This window comes from Pelophylax lessonae (genome assembly GCF_965119305.1).
Source record: "Pelophylax lessonae genome assembly, chromosome: 6".
Taxonomy (NCBI): Eukaryota; Metazoa; Chordata; class Amphibia; order Anura; family Ranidae; genus Pelophylax; species Pelophylax lessonae.
Window position 1 is genome coordinate 262,964,728 of NC_138773.1, and position 19,579 is coordinate 262,984,306.

The 19,579-nt window shown below is 44.7% G+C and overlaps 1 protein-coding gene across 1 annotated transcript in view; it reads left to right on the top strand.

The window, feature by feature from the left end:
* Positions 1-19,579, top strand: part of COBLL1 (cordon-bleu WH2 repeat protein like 1) — a 259,317-nt gene that overhangs the window by 208,343 nt on the left and 31,395 nt on the right. Inside the window, exons 8-11 of the mRNA XM_082260783.1 lie at positions 3,710-3,943; positions 6,208-6,364; positions 10,032-10,103; positions 17,093-17,357. Of these exons, the coding sequence (XP_082116909.1) occupies positions 3,710-3,943; positions 6,208-6,364; positions 10,032-10,103; positions 17,093-17,357 (728 nt within the window). The remainder of the gene's footprint in view (positions 1-3,709; positions 3,944-6,207; positions 6,365-10,031; positions 10,104-17,092; positions 17,358-19,579) is intronic.

Below are 19,579 nucleotides of genomic sequence, written 5' to 3' on the forward strand. Positions count from 1 at the left end.
CCTTTTCTGAGGCCTAGGGATCCCTCCTGGGTCACTGGGAGCCTCAGGGGGGCCACCATTTTCTTGTAGCTTGTGTGCGTAATGCACGGCAGCCATGTTTGCGTAGTCCGGCGGCAATTTTGCAGTGGTTTGCCATTGAAAATAGTGGCAGCCATGACAGTGGATCCTTCTGGGTGGCAATTTCAATGGTGGGAGCCCCTTCACATCCCCTGGTGCTGACTCCTGGATCATTTATTTCCTGATTGCTGCACGTGCAGTGGCTGCGGTGCCTGGTTTCTGCAGGATGGGGGGTCTGGTGGCGTCCTCTCCCCCTCTGCTGAGGATCGATTAGGTGCTCTGTTACTGGTGACCTAGTGGTGCTGCCGGAGCGGTGGGGGTGTCCCTTAGCAGTGTGTTCACTTTTTTGTGGGGTCCCCCCCGTGACTCGTGGAGTCTTTGGAGCACATCTCCCCACCCGATCCCCTCTCTGAGGCTGCGGTGCCCTCCGGATCCCATCCATGCACTGATGGCGTTTCTGGAGTCCTTTGTGTCCTGGGTTGTGGTGCTTTTTGGGCAAGGGATGGCAAAAAGTGCCCCCCCACCTTCCCCTTCCTCCTCTGTCTTATCAAGAACTGAATCTGATTCAGCCACTACGGACGTGGGTCACCCTGCTTGGTCTGTGACCACTCACCCTGAATCCTCTAATAGTAAGGAGGATTCCTCCTCTTCTGCAACCGCGTAGGAAAAGGTGCTGGTGGATGCACACATTTTAGCCATGCCTGAGACCTTAATTATGAAGGATGCAGCTGTGACGGAGGTTACCTTTTGGCACTCACAAGCCATCCAGAGCAGAAAAGATGTTCCCTTTCCCCTCCTATTTTGACAGAATTGTCACTAAAGAGTGGGGACAACCAAAGCGTCCCCTTGGGTTCCCTTAGCGATTTGCTATGCGATACTCTTCTGAGGAGTCCCACTGATGGTGGACCCTCCGGTTTCCAGATTAATCAAGGCAACCATGATTCCGGTTGAAGAGTCCCAGCCTTTAAGGACCAGGCTGACAGAAAGGCGGAGGCTGTGGCCCGCATTATGTATACCCTGGCTGGTTCATCACTGAGGCCGATACCACCCTTGCCCTGGTGTCAGAGACTCTGACCGAGTGGGCTAGGCTTTTATGCCGTGACCTGAAGGGAGAGTAGCTTCCCCCCTGCCTTTGCTGAGCTGGCGGACCAGCTGGTCCAGGGGCTGCAGTTTTTCTGTGATGCCTCTTTGGATGCGGCTCCCCTAGTGGCTCGGCTCTCTAGTTCGGTAGTGGTCCTTCGGCGTGTCTTTTGGCTCAAATGCTGGTCTGCGGACCAGACTTCTAAAAAGGCCTTGACTGATCTTTCCGTTTAAGGAGGTTGCCTGTTTGGTGCTACCCTGGATGACATCATTAAATGTCTTACAGTGGGCAAGAGTACCTTTCTTGCCCAGGCTACTAAGGGCAAGGATCCTTGTCATAGAGGTGGGCCCCCCTCCTCAGCTCATAAGATATTGTTTCCCCCCTCAGGGTCGACCGACAAGGGATCGAAGCCCTTCATTGCCTCCTTTGGAGGATCCAAGCAAACTTGGTCTGGCAAGTCAAGTGTGGGCTTCTCCAGACCCGCGGACAAGGCCCCTTCAGCAAGAAGGTGCGCCCTCACCCGTATTTGAGGTGGGGGGGTGTCTTCGCTGGTTCCCGGACCCGTGGACTCCCCTGGTATAAGAACAAGTGGGTCCACAAGGTCATTCGGTCCGGCTACAAGATTGTTTCATTCTTACCCTCCGGTAAGGTTCTTCCTTCCAATGTGCGACTGTCCCCAGTCTGCTTACAGGCTCTTTTTGGGGTGGTGCAAGACCTTTTACTTTAAGGGGTCATGGTCTTGGTTACGACTTCGCAACGATTTCAGGAGTTTTACTCAAACCTATTTATAGTCCCCAGGAAGGAAGGCAAGGTGCATCCAATTCTGGACCTCAAGGCCCTATACTACTTTGTGCGGGTGCAGAAGTTTTGAATGGAGTCCATTCGCACTGTGGTGGTGGCTTCCCTGCATCAGGGGGGTTTTCTTGCCTCTATCGACATCAAGGACGCCTACCTTAACATTTCAATATGTGTTGGTCTCCAGCGATTTCCGGTTTCCGAAGGAAATTGCTTTGCATGCCTTGGATGTGGACTGGGCAATTGGGGTGTACCTGGCAGCTACGAAGTCTTTTAGGAAGCCAGACTCACTATTTGTGCTCACGGATGGGCCTCGGAAAATATTGTTTATTTCCTCTGCGACCATTTCCAGATTGATCAGACAGACGGTGATTCAGGCCTATTCCATCAGGGATCAGGTTCCTCCTTCCCCTGTCAAGGCGCACTCTACTTGGGCGCTCAGTCCCTCTTGGGCTTTCCGTCATCAGGCGTCAGTGACTCAGGTTTGCAAGGCGGCCATCTGGTCGTCGGTGCACACTTTCACAAAGTTCCATAAAGTGGATGTGTTGGCATCTGGGGATCCTTCTTTTGGCTGCAAGGTTTGTGCAGGCTGCTGTTTAGAGGACCTGGTCCTCTTTGAGGGTGTATTTTATTTTTTTTTTTTAGATGACCTTCAGTTGTTTTGGTTGAGCTACTGTTTACCTGGTTGGCTATAGTTAACCTTGGGAATTTATTTTCGCTGTTCCCACCCCTCATGTTTAACACTGCTTTGGGACATTCCAATGGTAAAAATGATCCGTAGTTGTGTCCGTCACTGAACGAAAGAGAAAATGGGATTTTTGACTTACTATAAAATCCATTTCTCTGATGTTCATTGACAGACAAAGCAGCCACCCCTCTGTGGAGTTGTAATTCTTCTGACACTTCCTGTAACAAAACTGAGTACCTTTTTAGCAGATAAAGGAAGTATACCCCCTGGGACTGGCCATAAGCGTAGTCAGACCTTTTTTTCTGCCTAGTGTCCTACTCCTGTAGGGGGCGGTATCACCCAATGGTTATGAAGATCAGGGAAATGGATTTTACTGTAAGTCAAAAACCCCATTTTCTGTCACAATTGAAAATTTTATTTTGAAATTGATGGTAGCAAAATTGGGACAGGGCCATGTTTACCTGGGTGTAGAATCCCCTCTTCTTTTAACAGTGTAAACGTCTGGGAACTTGGGTGACCAGTTGCTAGAGTTTTGGGAGAGAAATGTTCCATTCATACCTGATATGGGATTCAAATATTTTCAACTGATAAAAGGTCTAGGCTGCAGGCTTGCCAGTTAATCACCAGGGTATGATTACAAGCTACGCAAGGTTTTTAAAAGTATCTGTCCACATTGATAAAACAGACTCTCTCTTAAGCAGGCCATACATTATACAATTGTCTTGTTCAATTCTCTTTTGATTTACCTTGAACTATGTAGTGCAAGGGCTTGCCTGATAGGATACAAATTGAAAGTGTTTAGGTATGCATTTTTAGTAAATCCAAAGGAAAATTGTATAGTGTATGGCCAGCCTTATATGTGTCCCAAAAAAAAGAAAAAATATATGTCGGTTACCTGTCCTTCATGATGGCACTGAATAATATGGGAATCTGAATTAATTGCATCAGTGTTGTATGTATTTAAATCTGCTGAGAGCAATCTAGTTAGGCAAACCTAAAACTCTGAAATGCATCATTGCAAAAAATGTAAAACCAATGATTTCCTGCAACTTTTCAAATGGTTTCCAACTCTCCTGTTCTCTATCCAGACATCCAGTGCTCCGGCCACTCCAGTGCTCAATAAACAAAGGCCTCCACATGCAGTGAGAGCAAACACGGTTATCAAATCCTACGACTACAGCACAATGCCTTCCGATGTACCAAAGAAACGAAGAGCTCCGCTGCCACCTATGCACCCCCCTCAGAACAACATTATAGCCCGCGGACAGATCCGTACCTCCTCTTGCGTTGTAAAGTCTGTCAGTGTGGACGAATCAGAAAAAGTATGTGTTTGTTTTTTTTTTTTTGTTTTTTTATTTCAGCTATGTTTTATGTAATTTCTTTTTTAAGGTGTGAAATGACTTCCAGGCAAAATACTTTTAATTTGGGTACATATTCAGATGAATTTAAATCATTTTCATTTCAGATGGCAATAGATACTTGAAGTGGTTGTAAACCCTTCCATATAATCAGTGAAGTGCCCAGCTCAGATGATACACAGAGATGAAACAAATCCTCCTACATAAGTTGTACCTGTTTATCTGAGGTCTTCTCTTCTCTACAACTGTTGAAAGTCCAGAATTTTTAACACTTGTCTTGGCATTCAGAAAAAAGGGGGTGGGGAGTTGAATTCACACCAGTGTTCATTTTGGCAGCAAATTTCAATTTAGTTTTAGTCTTAGTCTTAGGACTAAAATGGCATTTTAGTTTTAGTCCCATTTTAGTCTTCTGCAAGTGTTTTAGTTTTAGTCGTATTTAGTCGACTACAACTCCAGTACATTTTAGTCGACTAAAACGTCCTACATTTTAGTCTATAATCGAATGGGTGTAGTTCAATTGTAATTTGTAATGCATTATTTAAGCATTTCTCTACAATTTCCAAACTCATTATATACTACTGCTGGTCCTGGAGTGAAAAATCTAATATGTTATTATTTAAGGTATTAAGCTTTGAGCATGCACCAGTGTTAATTTTGGCAGCAAATTTCGATTTAGTTATAGTCTTTTGACTAAAATGCCGTTTTAGTCATATTTTAGTCTTAAGACTAAAATGCCATTTTAGTTTTAGTTGTATTTTAGTCATCTGAATAGTTTTAGTTTTAGTCATATTTTAGTCAACTAGAATTGTGTTAATTTAGTCGGTTTTAGTCAACGAAATTAACACTGATTCACACTCTGCAGAGCTCAGTGAGAAGAGCTCTGAAAGCTGATTGGAGGGAAGAGACACACCCCCTTCACACAGGAACAGAGCTGAGGCTGTCAATCAGCTGGAGCTCCCTCCCTGGTCACCATTTTATTCATGTTAATAGCAGAGGAACAAAGCAGCAGACAGAAATGACAGTGCTCTGGATTAAAACAAGTACACACTGTAGTGCAGCGATGGCGAACCTATGGCACATGTGCCACAGCTGGCATGCAAAGCCCTCTCTGTGGGCACGCAAGCTAAATCGCCAGATCGCTACCCTTGTCTCAGGACCTCTAGCCAGGCCGCCTGTGATTGGTGCGCTGAGACAAATGTGGGTGGATTGAAAACCCCAGAGTGTGCAGTTCGGTGATCACAGGTAGACGGAGATCAATGGAGAGTCCAGGTTCCTGGCGGAGGGAGCGCAGCGGCAAACGGTGGCGAGGTCGAGATGCGGGAATCTATCTGCACATGGCGAGTGAGTGGGCGGCCCCGCAGCCTCTGCTAGGAAGGGGAACAGATAGGCCTGAGAGCCAAGGTGGGAGAAAAGAGCTTCACCCACTCCTTGACCCACGAAGAGACAAGCAGCGGGCGCAGCATCCCTGGTGCCCTCCAGAGCCTGGACTCCTCAAACCTCTGCACTAAAACATAAACAGTGAGGCCCGGAGAACAGGCTGACTGGGGGCCCAAAAGACGAGACGGCAGGTGGCGCAGGCTGCGAGGGAGCCATTGGAAGGAACACAGCAGAGGGTGCACGGAGACTGGCATGGAAGGTACCAGGCACGATCATACACAGACCTACCCGCAGAGACTGGATGGGGGGGGGGGGCAGAGCAGGGACCGCAGATAGGGACAGAGCTAGGGGTCCCTCTCTCTTTGTCCCCACTCCCGTCTCTCTCTCTCTTTGTCCCCCTCCCGTCTCTCTCTTTCTCTTTGTCCCCCTCTCGTCTCTCTCTTACATACCCCTGTTCTGTCAAATGTTAACAATTCATGGGCCTATCAATGGTCTTATAAAGAAAAAGCCGCGCTAAATTGAGTTCTCAATCTCAGTTACTCAATTTAGCGCGGCTTTTTCTTTATAACAATTTTTTAGTGTTTCCCACTATAGCTGCAGCTTTATCACATTAGTCATTTATTTAATTATTTATTCATTTAATTATTTACACAACTCTGTGCTTAGCGTGGTTATTTTTTACACTATCAGGCTCTGGTCACTGCTTTGTGGGAAGATAATGGTGGAGCGGCACTAAGGATAGGTTCTGGCATTGGAGAATGTTTATAGTAGAAGGGTGGTTTTAAGTTTTTAATGTTTTCTTTTTTTTTTTTTTTTCTAAACAAAACTTTATTTTCCATACCTCTTTGTAGTGTGTTTCAGGATTTGACCGATCAAGAACTGGCTCTTTTCAGCACAGTGGGACATCATCCTTTAATTCTTCTATAAGAAGAGCAAAACGCAAAGCCCCACTACCACCAGCTCCACCGTCCAAGCCACTGCAGGCCAGTGACGAGAATAGCAATATAGGTAAAGCTTTTACTCTGTTAACAAGTAAATCACTCCAGTGGTCATATCATGTTAAAGGGCATCTTTTCTCTAAATGCACGTTACAATAAAGCTAAGAGTTGATTGTCATTTTAAAAATATTTCAAACATGACAGATATACTTGATTTTGTGTGACCGGTGTATTTTGTGTGACAAGTGTTTATTATAGTGGAGCAGCAATGTAGAGCGGTTGGTTTCTGAATGCAATGACCAACTTCTGATTAGCTGGGATCTCAAGTGGGACACAAATGCCAATCAGCATAAACTGAAATCGGCCCTCAAATTTTCTACTCGCCTGCTCACGTTTTGTGAGTGGAAAATTTGAGGTTGAGTGTGGGGCTGCCTCGGGAACCGTTCTCCCAGTGATCGCCCAGGGGAAGTGAGCAGGGAGGAAGAGGAAAACTGGCTGGATCATCACAGAGCGGGGATCGCCCCACTGTAACAGCTTTCATTTGAATTGCCGGGGCGCTCGCCATCATGCACAGTCCCGCCTCCTGGCCCGGCTCCTTTGATAGACAGAACACCGGTCCAATGCCGATTGGTGTGACGTCTATCATAGGAGCCTATCCAAGAGGCAGGACTGTGTGTGATGGCGAGCGCTGGCCAATTCAAATGAAAGTTGTTACAGTGGGGCGATCCCCACTTTGTGATGATCTGGCTGGCTTTCCTCTTCCTCTCCTCTCTTCCCCTGCACTGGTCAGGCTGCCTTGATGGGCACAGGTGAGGCTGCCTTAATGGGCACAGGTGAGGCTGCCTTGATGGGCACAGGTGAGGCTGCCTTGATGGGCACAGGTGAGGCTGCATTGACGGACACTGATAGGCTCCACTGATGGGCATTAAAGTTGTTAATATTTATTTTTGCAACTTGCGCATTCATGCAAAAACATTTAACAGTGTAATTTTATGAGATCATTTATAAGGGTGTGTTTAGGGGCGGAATTGGGGATGGGGCAGGGTAGGGGTTGGGGTGGGGCAACTGGTGGCGAGTAAAGCACCGTACACACGTACCGATCGTCGGCCGAACGATCGGCCATCTTTTGTCCAGGGCTGTCGTGTCTGTTGAAAACTGCAAAAGACTGCACATGAATTTTGTCGGCCAACAGCAGCCGACTGCAGAAGTGATGTCATGTGATGGTTAACTTTCCGTGTGTTTTTTCTTTTCTGAGCATGCCCAGTCTTGCAAATCTGCTGATTGTCGGCCGAATTCTGTACTGACTGGCGAACAATCGGCCGTTCTGGTGTTGGCCAACAAAAATTTTAATGCCTACACGACAGATTCTTTTCGGCCGAAAGTGCACTGTCGGAAGCATCATACTAACAAGCCTACAATCGGCCGATCGGTCGTCGGCCGAATATTTACGGCCGACAATCGGTACGTGTGTACGGGGCTTTATTCTTAAAGCCTGGCTATTAGCTCAGGGCTTGAAATTTAAGCCCTGCTGAAACCATTGTATCAGCGAAATGGGAATCCTTCTCATGCAGACACTGAATTTTTCCAGACACAATGCAAAGCAGGTTCCTTTAAATGTATGTCAAAGGAGAAAAAGAAAAAAAATAAACCTGCAAGTACAGAAAAATACCTGTTGATCTACCGTGCTTTTAGGTAGCTTTTTAGTTGCTGTATTTGTGCAATAGCAACAACAACAATGAAGTACTGTCCATTATACTTTTTGTATTTCCACTTACAGCCACATTTTTAGGACAGGCATTTGGGGTGTATCCTTTTCTTCAAGGTCCAAGCAGTCTTGGATCTTGAAGAAGGGGGTAACCCCCAAAAGATTGTCCTGAAAATTTGGACGTTAGTGCAGATAAGAAAAAAAATATATATCACGGACAGTTTTTAATTGTTTTTCTTGATCTGCCAAAAATGCACTCAGCGCTTAAAGCCACCACAGACAGTTCGAATCTCGGCCGGTCCCTGCTAAACCGGCTGAGCTTTGAGCCATATATAGGCAAACTGAATGTACCCAAGTTAATTTATCGATCAATCTGTGTACAACCAGTATGTCAGATATTAAACCCGTATGTTTATATTTTATATAGCCACTAACAGTATTCCCCTGCCGGGAGAACACAATGGCTCCACAAGAGGGATTCAGTCAGCCAGTCAGTGTTGATGGGGTGCAGGAAAGAAAATCAATATATTGAAGTCCTGTTGTGGGCTGACAACCCAGCTTTTTGTAGACTGAGTAGTGTCAGCCCTACCCATTGTATTTTGCTAAACTGCTCAACCACTCCTACTCTCAGATCTGTACAACATAAAGGCTGATTCTGCTTTACAAGAACTAGGAGGGTTCTTTGAGGAAGGATGTGGAGAGTACACAGGGCAGCTCTGAATTTATAAAATGTTTAAGGGGTTTTGTTTGAATTTAACAAACTGATTTAAAAAAATCAAAAAAAAAAAAAGTGGTATATTAAACAGACCAAAAGAGGCAAAAAAAAAAGAAGTTTATTGTTGGGGTTCTCATGCACTTTAAGGCCTGCAGATAACGGTCTCTTGTTGTACAAGCAAATGTGTGATCTGTATGGAGAGGTTGCGTTGCTTGCAATAACCAATTAGATTCTCTCTATCTGCATTGGAGCAGTGAAATGGAGGCTTGGATTGGTTAGTACAGTAAAACCTTGGATTGCGAGCATAATTCGTTCTGGAAACATGCTTGTAATCCAAAGCACTCTTATATCAAAGCAAATTTCCCCATAAGAAATAATGGAAACTCAGATGATTCGTTCCACAACCATTTATTCATAAGTCCTTCAGTTTATAGTCCATATAAAAAGATTATAGCATTGCGATGGGTTGTGTCACCATACAATGTCCATCCACAAATAGCCACTTCTACAAGGGGATTAGAAGCAAAATCCAGCAGGAGCTACAGAGTATCAAAGAGAAGAGAGGCGCCTCTAAGTGTAGCTATATGGTTCCATTTAATGAAGGTACAACATTTAGCAACTCGCATGGTTGATGAATAAAACAGGCACATCTAAGTATGCAGGCATCCGGGGTAAAGCTGTCCACATAGACTATCTTCTGCACAGCCGGCTGCCAGTCTGTAATCCTGACCGGGAAGACCACCCTGGAGTAAAGCGATCTGAAAGCGAGGGGCAGCATGGAAGGGATGACGTAGATGGCGGTGTGGAGGATGGTCTATGTGGACAGCTTTACCCCGGATGCCTGCATCCTTAGATGTGCCTGTTCCAATCATCACCCATGTGAGTTGCTAAATGTTGTTCCTTCATTAAATTTAACCATATTGCTACACTTAGAGGTGCCTCTCTTCTCTTTTATACTCAGCTGTGACTTGATGCTACTTGTATATCAAGACATTGCTTGTATATCAAGTCAAAATGTATTTGAAAATTTTGCTTGTCTTGCAAAGCGCTCTTTAACCAAGTTACTCTCAAACCAAGGTTTTACTGTATATGGGTTTTCCTCCTCACACAATTGGGTAACTGAAGCCAGATATTTCTACACCAATATTCACCACAGTAACTATAAACCCCTATTTCAGCTGATGTCCAGGATGTTGTGCTAGAAGAGAATTCCTAACTTTGAAATGCCCGACTGTTATCAAACACATTTTAATGAATTTTGATCAGTTCTAGATTCAACCACACAGAAAAGTAACAGTTACCCCTGTTTTATTTTAGTACATGTTTCAGAAGTGAATGATGCAAAAGTGGAAAGTGATGAAACGAACCTTGATGGCGCTGCTCCAAAAGGTATATTTGTTATTTTACATCAGAGTTGCCCAACAGTTCCTCTTTTAAAAGAATTTGTGATGTGTAAATGTAATGCTGGGAAAGAATAGATTTGGCTAATGCGGGGGTTGGCAATTGGTTGATCACAATCTTCCCATTGATTGAGGCCCTGGGATGGTTAGATCATGACCCTGCTGTGCCGTCAGCTTCTGACGCCACCCGCTGGCTGGCTCTCTGGCCTTAGTTTAGAGCGCCAACGTAAATACAGAGCCAAGGGAAGTCCTAGGCTACCCATTGGCCCTGACACGTCTGCCATTTACTGCTGCATCTGAAGTCTGGTGAGTGATGTTTTAGAGAGGGAGGGGAAAACTGTGCTTATTAATGACCTCTGAACTTTTAAACCCAACACTATGCATTATACCAGCCTTTTTCAACCAGGGTGCCTTGGCAAAATGCCAAAACATTCCCTAAAAATTGTATACAAGCCAGCGTGTGGATGAAGCCTGCCTTTTTAATTACACAAAGTCACAGGTTTTTATTGTGCACCTTTACAAGCTTCTAGCTGCTGGTGTCATAACGACCAAAGGCATCATCAGTTGATAAGGAGGATGTCAGTCGTCTGCATAGTATACTTGTTTGACCCTCCCTTGCCCGTCTCCATCACGCTGGGGTCACATTAGCTGAGTGAAGAAGAATTGAGGGAGAAGAGAAACACTGGAATACTAGTCGAAACCAGTTTGCAAAAGTGTATTTGCTTTGGAAGAATAAATCACCTCTAACGTTGGTTGTCCTAATTGGACTTGTGGATGTTGCTGCATTATGAAAAACAATTAGAATAGCTTTTACATTTTAAAATGGGGTGCCTTGAGACTGTCCAAAATTTTTAAAGGGTGCATTGACTGAAAAAAGGTTGCAAAACTCTTCATTTTACTACTAAATTCTGCATTGTTCTACTGACCACTTAACTCTGCATTAAAATAAAGCCACAAGATGTCCAGGCACCGTTTTGAGAAAGAGGACAGATCTAAACATAAATCTAAAGATAACAAAAACCAGAGTCCATAGCTGCTAGTGAAAAAGAATCCTGGGGAGGAGTACTACAAAAGAAGCAGCAATGTTTTCTGAAAATGCTTAGGACCTGGCTGAAAGACCAATTAATTGATTGTAGCCATACAGCTTGGGTAATACACAAGTCTCTACAGAGTTCCAAAATAAAAGCACATAAATGGCTCATTTCCACTGAGCTTTCTGGTACGGTTCGGTTCGGTACGGTACGCTATTTTTTTGCCGTTTCCATTATGAATGGTACCCTAATTCCGAACTGTACCGTACCACTTCGATGGGGTACCAAGCACATTAGTACCGTACCAACAGGGTGGAGCTACACTCTGCAGAACTTTGATTGGTTGACAGAGAATCGTCTATCACAGCTTTCCTGCTACACCACGCCTATGATGAAAGGGTACTATTGGCAGTGGAAACGCAATGTGTACTGTTCCGAACCGTACCGTACTGAACCGAACCATACCGTAGCACTCAGTGGAAACGAGAATTTATTGGACATAACAAAGGTAAAATTGCTGTGCAATCCAAATCCTGCACTTGGAAATGACAATTATTAGCGGCTGAGAGACAGACTACTTGCCAGCAGATGAAGATGTCCGTGATGTGTCCTTGGCTAGGGCAACTCCAGTGTTGCTTGATGCACTAGGTCAGGGGTCTTCAAACTATGGCCTTCCAGTTGTTCAGGAACTACAATCCCCATCATGTCTAGTCATATCTGTGCATGTCAGAGTTTTACACTGCCTCATGGGATGTGCAGTTCGCAACAGATGGAGGGCCATGGTTTGAGGATCCCTGCACTAGACTCTCCCTGGAGGCAGGTGTGGGAGCTGGAGCTGTAGAACGTGAGGTGCAGCACTGGATGTATAGCCCAGCAAGCCTGTGATGGGAGATCCAAGGGGAACCCACGTCTGGTGATGACCTCAGTCACTGCACCAGCTCGGCAACACTGTGGCCACTGGGAGGTGGTGTGTTGGAGAGCAAACGTCCGACAGTGGTCCCATCACTATGACCATGTTTTGCACGCCTGCGCCTTGTCAAAGTCATGTCCTGACATCTTATCATGACTTGACAAGGTGCAGGCATGCGAAACATGTTGTCATAGTGATGGGACCACTGTCGGACGTTTGCTCTCCAACACACCACCTCCCAGCAGCCACAGCGTTGCCGAGCTTGCACAGCAATTGACGCCATCTCCTGACGCCACTACCAGACGTGGGTTCCCCTTGGATCTCCTATCGCAGGCTCCCTAGACTATAAATCTATCCAGTGCTACACCTCACGATCTACAGCTCCAGCTCCCACACCAGCCTCCAGGGAGAGCCCTAGTGCATCAAGCAACACTGGAGTCTGCCCTTGCCGAGGACACATCATGGACATCTCCATCTGCTGGCAAGTAGTCTGTCTCTCAGCCGCTAATAATTGTCATTTTCAAGTGGAGGATTACGATGGCAGAGCAATTTTACCTTTTGTTCTTAAGTCCAATAAATGTGCTTTTATTTTGGAACTCTGTGGAGACTCTGCATTATAGCACTGACCCCTGAAGTCTGCATTATAGCACTGACCCCTGAAGTCTGCATTATAGCACTGACCCCTGAAGTCTGCATTATAGCACTGACCCCTGTATACTCTGCTTTACTTGCACCTCACTTCTGAACTCTGTTTCACACTACTTATCCCTGCACTGTGCATTCATTACTCATTTTGCTGATGTAAGATTTATTTGAAAAGAGTAACTAACCATCAAAGTAATTTTCTAGCTTTTCATGATAAAACATAGTCTCGTATTATGCAGTTTTTATGCAGTTTTTAACGATTTCTTTTCAAGTAAATGTATATTTTCATTGTGCTGTGTAACAAGCACATTATCAGGATTCTAAACAGACTGTAATTTAATTACGGTAAACACTTTTTACTCTATTCCTGATGTGATTGGTTACTCCTTTTGAAAGGGAAAATAGATTTTTTCTTTTTTTTATCATGAGAAGTCACATCAGTGGCATGTCTCCTGGTTGTTACAGTACTTTATCGCCACCTGCTGGAAATTATGTAAATAGCAGTCTTCCATTTATAAAAAGTAACTAATATAGATCCGCTTTGGTTGTATACGAGCATTGTTGTACTTCAGTTTTTATAACTGTACCGAATGACCAAACTCTCTGGAATGTGACTTGTTTTTGTACTGTTTATTGGTTCTTAATAAACCTTTCTCTGATTTAAAAAAATAAAAGAATAAAGACAAAGTCACCACATTGTTCAGTGGGTCTACTGAACAGGAGCAAAAATATTTAGAGAGAGGTTCTATATGCCCACATCTTAAATATCGTGTACAGAACATCAAAACTGTTATTGGACTTTACAGGGCATATAGCTGGGCAGCACAGTGGCTAAATGGTTAGCACCTCAACCTGGCATTACTGTAATTGTTCAAATTCCAACCATGACATTGCCTGCCTGGAGGTTGCATGTTCTTCCTGTGCCTGCATGGGTTTCCTCCGGGCACTCCTGTTTCGTCCCACACTCCATGGCCCAAGTATGTGTATGTATGAATGTGCGTTAGGGACCTTTTTAGATTGAAAGCTCTAAGGGCAGAGACTGATGTGAATGCACAATATTTATATGTGTAAAGTGCTGCGTATATTGACGGGGCTATACAAGTACATATAATAAATAGAATAAATTATAGATTTTAGCAGCACATCAAAATTTATATAAAAGCATAAGATTTCTTGTACAAATGAGCTGACGTGGATTGTTAGATGGAAAAGATACATGAACCCAGTGTTAAAGTATTGGACATGGTGTCATATGTGTTTTAACATATGTTTTTCATATAATTTTTGATGTACTAATACCTCTATGCCCTGTAAAGTTCTGTTACTAAACAGTAAGTTAGTTTCCTTGCAAAGGTAAAAACAAAAAGGAGAATACACGTGCCAACAAATTATGCACAGCCGGTTTATTTTACCTGACAGTCCTAAATACATCAGAATGAGAGAATGCTTGCTGCAGTGTTCTAAATAGGCCAAGCAGCTACTCGCAATGCACACTCCTGCTCAGGGCCGGACTGGGAATAAAAACCAGCCCTGGAAATAATTTCATACCAGCCCCATAGCATTTTTATACCGGCCCAACAGCATAGCGTCATTTTTTTTATTATAAAAGGGAAAACCATGCATTTTAAGGCACATGTGAAGTGTGTATTATATGTAGATAAGACAGATATGAAATCACATAGGGTTTTATATATATGTATATATTATACATATATACATATATACACACATACATACATATATACATACGAGCAAATTCCAGATAAAAGTGGAGCAATTATCAAGAACAGTCCACTTATTGCGATGGTGATATATTACCAGAATAAAAAATACTGAAAGTTTGCCTTTACATGAGGGTCCGCAGAGTTCCCCTTTGCACTGTAATGGGGAATGCTGCAGACTCTGATGTAAAGGGGGACCCCAGGAACTCTGGAAATGTGACCATAGACCACCTTCCACAGAAAGAAGGGGGGTTACTGATATAAGGGGGGCCTTTATATCAATGACCCCCCTTACATTACTGTATTTATTTCCCCCTTACATCACTGACCCCCACTCAGACTGGTCTGGCGGAAGTGTCATTGACCTCCTCTCAGGGGGACCGTGCAGGGCTCAGTCAGTTGGCTCCCTTGTTGGCTCTGGGTTTATCCTATAGTCTTCTCTCCACAGTCCACAGACATTTGACTTCTCCCGTGACCCCCATCCCGGTGGCACTCCCACTCCCGACTCCTCTCCAGACTCCCCCTCAGAGACTGCAGACATGATAAAAGACAAGAGATGGTCATAGGCTGTGCGGACATGGTACAGGAGATGTCAGAGGTTGCAGACATGGTACAGGAGATGTCAAAGGCTGTGCAGACATGGTACAGGAGATGTCAGGGGCTGTGTGGACATGGTACAGGAGATGTCTTAGGCTGTGCGGACATGGTGCAGGAGATGTCAGAGGTTGTGTGGACATGGTACAGATGTCAGAGGCTGTGCGGACATGGTACAGGAGATGTCAGAGGTTGCAGACATGGTACAGGAGATGTCAGAGGTTGCAGACATAGTACAGGAGATGTCAGAGGTTGCAGACATGATGAGGGGGGTGGGATGAGTGGCAGCAGGGGTGGTGGTGAGGGGGGTGGAATCAGTGGAAGCAGTGGTGATGGTGAGGGGGGTGGGATTGTGGCAGTGGTGGTGGTGAGGGGGGTGGGATCAGTGGCAGCGGTGATGGTGAGGGGGGTGGGATCGGTGGCAGCAGGGGTGGTGGTGAGGGGGGTGCGATCGGTGGCAGCAGGGGTGGTGGTGATGAGGGGGTGGGATCGGTGGCAGCAGGGGTGGTGGTGATGAGGGGGTGGGATCGGTGGCAGCGGTGGTGGTGATGAGGGGGTGCGATCGGTGGCAGCGGTGGTGGTGATGAGGGGGGTGGGGTCTGTGGCAGCGGTGGTGGTGAGGGGGGTGGGATCGGTGGCAGTGGTGGTGGTGAGGGGGATGGGATCAGTGGCAGGGATGGTGGGATCAGTGGCAGGGGTGGTGGGGGGGATCAGTAGTGGTGGTGAGATCAGTGGAAGCTATAGTGGTGAGGGGAGATTAGTGGCAGTGGTGATGGGGGGGGTGCCATCCTCCCCACCGCCACTGCTTCCCCCCCCCCATCCTATCGGGAATAAGATCTGTGGGGGTGGTGAGATCAGCAGGGGGCAGTGGTGGGTGGTTGTCTGGACTGGTGGAGGTTGGAAGATGGGATCAATAATTGCAATTTGCACTGCTGATTTTTCTTACTAAGTAACTTGGTGGTCAGTCGGACTCGATTCCCGGGTGCTATCATGCTGCTGGCGTCTGTGTAGTACGCACTGTCTGTGTAGTACATACTGTCTGTGTACTGTGTGTTGGGTACTCTCGGAGCAGTGACCGTCCGTCTTGCTGACAGTCACATAATCCACCGCCGGCTCCGCGCAGCCGCTCCCGCCGGCGCCAGATGTGACGTCATGCCACTCATAGCGGCTGACGTAGGAAAGACTGTCTTCACCAGGGCTGCAGCGGCCATCATAGCGCGGTCGCGGCGCGGTAACCAATAGCGGCCGTGGCGCGGTAACCAATAGCGGCCGCGGCGCGGCAACCAATAGCGGCCACAATCTTAAAGCGGCCCCAGGGCCGGCGGCCCACCGGGAAATTTCCCGGTATCCCGGTAGGCCAGTCCGGCCCTGCTCCTGCTTCTGCTTCGGGATCCTACTTGGAAAATAGACCATTGTCAATTAATATAAAAAGTATTTCTCCTAGGAAGAGCCGTCAGGAAAACAATACACTGAATATGTTAGAATAGAAATATGCTAGATGCCATTGCCAACCTCTTCTTTAGATAATTTTAGTTGCCTTGATGTCATTCCATTGCATTGGCTTCATTGCTTGCTCATTCACTAATCTCAAACAATGATAGAGATGAGGAATTCAAACGCTCAATTACAGCATGCTTGTTGCAGGTCTGTGACTAAGTCTGGGCATACTGATCTGTATACCCGTGTGAAGGGCCATTTTCACCCAGGCAGGATGGGGTGCACAAGTGTTCAAATTAATGACAGGTGAGAGGCTGCACTGATTTTCAAGTGCATCCCCAATCTGTCAGACAGGCTGTGTTCTGATCCGTGCATTGGTCCTGCACAGATGTACAGTCATGGTTGCGCTTGGAGATCCATGCAGGTCCGTGCAGTCACCTGTAGGTCACTGGTTGGAAGAGGATGTTATGCCACTGCATAGGGCACTGGTGCACCCTGCGTAGGTGAAAAAAGCCCTATACGGATCCGTACACCTTGTGAGAATGAGGCCTAAATAAGAATTACAGCCTAACATTTTTTGGTGGTGCCAAGACTTTTTAATGCCCAGTTTAATTATCCTTTATCATGTTCACTGCCGCAGATGTAGTTCTTGAGTCAGACCAGCAGAAGCTGGAGGAGAAGATTGAGTCAAGCGTCTCTCTGAAGTTAGAGGATAACACCTCATTAAAGAAAGAAGCCACAGGCTCTGGAAAGGAAGAAATAAGTATATCTTCAGCTGAAGAACAGAGTGTGGAAACGCTGGTCTCCGATGAAATTGCAAGTTCAGAAATGCACGGATCTTCTATGGTGTCCAATGTAGAAAATCTTTCCAAGATTTCAGAGGATGAGATAATCACAAATAGCACGTAAGTATTGCACACATTTTAGTTTTTATTAACACAGCCTTCATCTAGTAAGGCAAAGACAAATCTTCATAGGGCTGTAACCCATCACAGCCAGCAGCTCTTTGCTTTGCACTCAAGGGTAAATAAAAAATAGCTTCCTGTGGATTGTAATGATAATAGATGATTGAGCTGCTTTGTAAGTTGTAAACTCCTCTAGCAATACAAAATCAGGCACTGAAATGCTAAAAGGACCACAAACTACCTGCACAAAGCTATTCTTTTTGCCCTCAGACATTAATGTCCTGTTTGAGGCCACCACCTCTGCCATGATGCCAATATACTTGTTATCTGGGAATGTCATGCCAAGTTCCATTTTAGTTTTACCCAAAGTCTACCTATTGTTAAAGCAATCCTGCCAGTAAGTTAAATTAAAAACTCAAGCCAACTCGGCGCTCTACAGTAATTAAACGTACCCTTACTGCCCGCTCTTCTATGTTCACTGTTGCCTGGTTTTTAATGCTTTTTTGACTTTTAGCCTAGGCAGATATCACATTAGTTTTTAGCTACCAGATTATTGGAAAAAAAAACTGTCTGGCACACTTGAAGTGACATAAGAGAAGCAGCAGCGCATAACATGGTACAGGGCTACTAAGCAGAGCCTGAATGTATGATCAAATATAACTGCTCCATGTGCATCCATATTTACAAACTACTGATGCAAGTTTTTTAAAAATTACCACACTTAAAATGATTAACATTAAATTAGATCTAAACCCTAAGTGTATTGCTAATGCATCGTGTATCGTAAACTAATGTCATGTTTTTATTTTCCATAAAATGCTGATGAAAATGTGTGAATCTTTGTTGCATCTCAGTGTTGCTGATCTTTTGCAGACTATTTCAGCCACTTCCTGTCTGATTTCACACACCCCAGCTTTGACTGTAAATCAACCAGCTTCCTGATTGTGATCACAGTGTGCTGTGGCTGAGCATGTGCACTGGCAGTGCTGCTTGCAGTCTCCACCAGGGGGAGCATGTGAGAGATTATCAATGCAGGAGCATAATAGACAGCTGTCATTTCATTACAGGAAGTGTCTGAATAAGGATTCTTCTAGCAGGAGCATCTGGTATTACTTTAATGAAATCTGCATACTTAAAACCTATTGAGGTCAGCTTTTCAATATGCATTACATTAAAGATTTTATTAAATTTGTTTTAGAGCTACTTTAAGTTGATAATTTTCATGTCTATATATGTGTGTTGTAAGTATATGTATGTGTGTGTATGTATATGTGTATATATATATATATATGTGTGTGTGTGTGTGTATATATATATATATATATATTCTCTATCTCTCTCTCTCTCTCTCTCTATCTCTCTATCTCTCTATCTCTCTATCTCTCTATCTCTCTATCTCTCTATATCTCTCTATATCTCTCTCTATCTCTCTCTATCTCTCTCTATCTCTCTCTATCTCTCTCTATCTCTCTCTATCTCTCTCTATCTCTCTCTATCTCTCTCTATCTCTCTATCTCTCTATCTCTCTCTATCTCTATCTATCTCTCTCTCTCTATCTCTCTCTCTCTATCTATCTCTCTCTCTCTATCTCTCTCTCTATCTATCTCTCTCTCTATCTATCTCTCTCTCTCTATCTCTCTCTCTCTATCTCTCTCTATCTCTCTCTCTCTATCTCTCTCTCTCTATCTCTCTCTCTCTCTCTCTCTATCTCTCTCTCTCTCTATATATATATATATATATATATATATATATATATATATATATATATATATATATATATATATATATATATATATATATATATATATATAGTGTGTGTATATGTATATACACAGTGTGTGTGTTATATTAGTGTATATGTGTGTGTGTATATATATATATATATGGAACATTTAAAAGGACTACAAAGATTTAATCAAACCTAGTTGCAGATTCTTGCCAACTTTGATTTAGTTGATTCTCAGAGGCCATTTAAGTTGCCTCCTTAGACTCACTGCAGGGTGAGGAGATTTGCCTGCTATCAGGCTTGGTGCTGTTCAATAGGAGAGCCTGCATCCCTGTGGATCCCTTCTCACAAGAGATCTGTAGTGAACCTAAAGAAAGAGCTGGGCAGGGCTGTGATATCACCTCAAGGTTTGCGTGTGTTTCTAGGAAAAGTTGTGAACCCATCACAGGTTCACAAGAAAGGACATCTTTAGCAGGCCATAGATATATCAAAATGT